This window comes from Culex quinquefasciatus, chromosome 2 (genome assembly GCF_015732765.1).
Source record: "Culex quinquefasciatus strain JHB chromosome 2, VPISU_Cqui_1.0_pri_paternal, whole genome shotgun sequence".
In the NCBI taxonomy this organism is placed as follows: domain Eukaryota; kingdom Metazoa; phylum Arthropoda; class Insecta; order Diptera; family Culicidae; genus Culex; species Culex quinquefasciatus.
Window position 1 is genome coordinate 32,592,975 of NC_051862.1, and position 2,747 is coordinate 32,595,721.

General features: G+C 39.0%; 1 protein-coding gene across 1 annotated transcript; it reads right to left on the bottom strand.

The window, feature by feature from the left end:
- Nucleotides 1–1,617: 1,617 nt before the first annotated feature.
- Nucleotides 1,618–2,510, bottom strand: LOC6040100 (snake venom metalloproteinase trimerelysin-2). Its single transcript, XM_001849513.2, has 2 exons — nt 2,352–2,510; nt 1,618–2,294 (listed from the first exon to the last, which is right to left on the bottom strand). Exons 1-2 carry the CDS (start codon nt 2,467–2,469, stop codon nt 1,666–1,668), a joined length of 747 nt encoding a protein of 248 aa, XP_001849565.2. The 5' UTR covers nt 2,470–2,510; the 3' UTR covers nt 1,618–1,665.
- Between the last annotated feature and the right edge of the window lie 237 nt (nt 2,511–2,747).

Sequence of the window (2,747 nt, forward strand, 5' to 3'; positions counted from 1 at the left end):
TGTCAATAAAATTGTGACTCAAATTGCCTCAGAAACTGCCACAAAAATGATACTGAAATTGTGACTTAATCTGCCTCTGCAATCTTCCAATGAAATTGTGACTTAAACTGCCACTGCAACTGCATCTGAAACTGCCACAAAAAATGGTACTGGAAATGTGACTGAATCTGCCTCTGAAACTGCCACTGAAACTGCCTCTGAAATCTGCCAATGAAATTGTGACTCAAACTGCTTCTGAAATTGCAAATGAAATGTAAACTTAAATTAAGACTGAAACTGCCTCTGAAATCTGCCAATGAAATTGTGATTCAAACTACATCTGAAACTGTTTCTGAAACTGCCACAAAAAATGGTTCTTAAATTGCGACTGAATCTGCATCTCAAACTGCCACTGAAACTGTTTCTAAAACTGCTGAAATTGTGACTCGAACTGCTTCTGAAAATGCTAATGAAATTTATACATGAATTGAGACTGAAACTGCATCTGAAATCTGCCAATGAAATCTTGACCCAAACTGCCTCTGAAACTGCACAAAAAATGGTACTGAAATGTGACTGAATCTGCCTCACAAACTGCCACTGAAACTGCCTCTGAAGCTTCTCTTGACATTGTGTCCCAAACTTCAAATGAAATTTATACTTAAATTGAAACTGAAGCTGCCTCTGAAATAAGCCAATGAAATTGTGACTCAAACTGCCTCTGAAACTGCCACAAAAATGGTACTGAAATTGTGACCAAATCTGCCTATGCAATCTTCCAATGAAATTGTGACTTTAACTGCCACTGCAACTGTATCTGAAACTGCCACAAAAAATTGTTCTGAAAATGTGACTGAATCTGCCTCTGAAACTCCCACTAAAACTACCTCTGAAACTGCAAATGAAATTGATACTTAAATTAAACTGAAATTGTCTATAAAATCTGCCAATTCAATTGTGACCCGAACTGGTACTGAAATTGTGACTGAAGCTGCCCCTGAAACTGACACTGAAACCAAAACTGCTTCTGAAACTGTAAATGAAATCTGCTAATTAAATTGTGACTCAAACTGCCACAAAAATGAAATTGTGACTGAATCTGCCTCTGAAACAGCTCTCAAAATTTTGACTCAAACTGCTTCTGAAACTGCAAATAAAATTGATACTTAAATTTAGACTGAAACTGCCTCTTAAATCTGCCAATAAAGTTGTGACTCAAACTGCCACTGCCGATAAAATTGCTACCAAAACTGACAACTGGCTTTGAAATAGCCACTCTAACTGGTGCTGAAATTGTGACTGAAAGTGCCTTTGAAAACATCCAATTAAATTGCTACTTAAGTTGAGACTGAAACTGTCCATGATATTACTACTGAAATTGGGACTGAAACTGCCTTGAAACTGAAATAGAGACTGAAACATCCTCTGATACTGTCAGCCCTAAAACTGCCAATAATATTTCTATTGTAAATTCCTTTGAATCTGCAAATGAAACTAATAGTAAACTGCCACTGAAGTTGATATCCAAGCTTCGACTGCTTTATTAAAATAAGATTGAATACATAGAAATTATTAAAATTTTGAATAATTGTGAAAATTTTCTTCGTCAATTTGACAATTTTAAAAACTTCCTCGAAATGTTGTTGTCAACCTATGTTCTTGATCACTTCGCTGCCTAACAAATCATCAGCCACTATTTCCATCACTTTCACCATCCACCTTGCTCGGCTTATTCCTCAAACATTTCCACAGTCCCTCTTCCTTCACCTCCACCAACTCCCGCTGTGACCGCCGACTCCATCCTTCGTCACTCCAGTCGTCAATGAATGGGCTCATAACACAGCCGCGACACTTGTGGTCATGCTCAGCTCCGAGAAGGTGTCCAATCTCGTGAACTACAACGGCAGCGTTTTGCCGGCTTTGAACCGTATCGATCCGAACCACGGCAGCACTCGGAGTTTGTTTGCAAATACTTCTCAGATATGCCGCAGATGGCATGTCAAGATCGCGGAATCCACTGAGTAGAATGACTGTGTCTAGGTTAGCTTTTGTCACGTCGATATTCCTTACAAAGGTTTGAAAATTAGTTAACGTTGCGACGGTGTCGTTAATGACCGGGATTTCGTTGTGATCCTTCCACATGGTTACGTAAACGAGGTGGACGGATACGTTGATTGGACGGAGCAATGCGTTGGATTGCTTCACCAGACTGAAAATGTACAGCTTCGCCTGATCGTCATCCTGGTCGAACTGCTGGTACAGAGCGTTATCCAGCACAAGACCCAGTTCGATAAGGTGTGATTCGTTGGTAACACCTACAAAAATAAGGAATTTAACAACATTTACAAAAATTGTATTGAAATTTAGCTTACCAGTCTTCAAAGACTTTTCTGTTGTACGTTGTTCGGAAAGCCTGACCAAACTAAGCATTATTCCCGAAATAAACAAAGACGAGCTCACAGCGATCTTCATTGTACGTGAATTCCACATCTTAGATTTTCGTATAACTGAGCCCGATGCTTCAACCAAGCCTGAATGTGACCAAGTGAATATGTCTGATTTCAAAAACAACTTTTTATAGTAAACGGTTCCGAGTTCCAAACAACTGGGGAAAGTTTTCTTAACGTGATGTTTTGTTTTGGTTAATCCAGCCAGTTTGGTTATTTTGTTTGATAACATTGCAATCAATAATTCGATGCCATCGTGCTCTGTAGTTCTAACTTACAGCACGGGTATGAATCTTCAAGCAATTTCAATATGGCGACTTG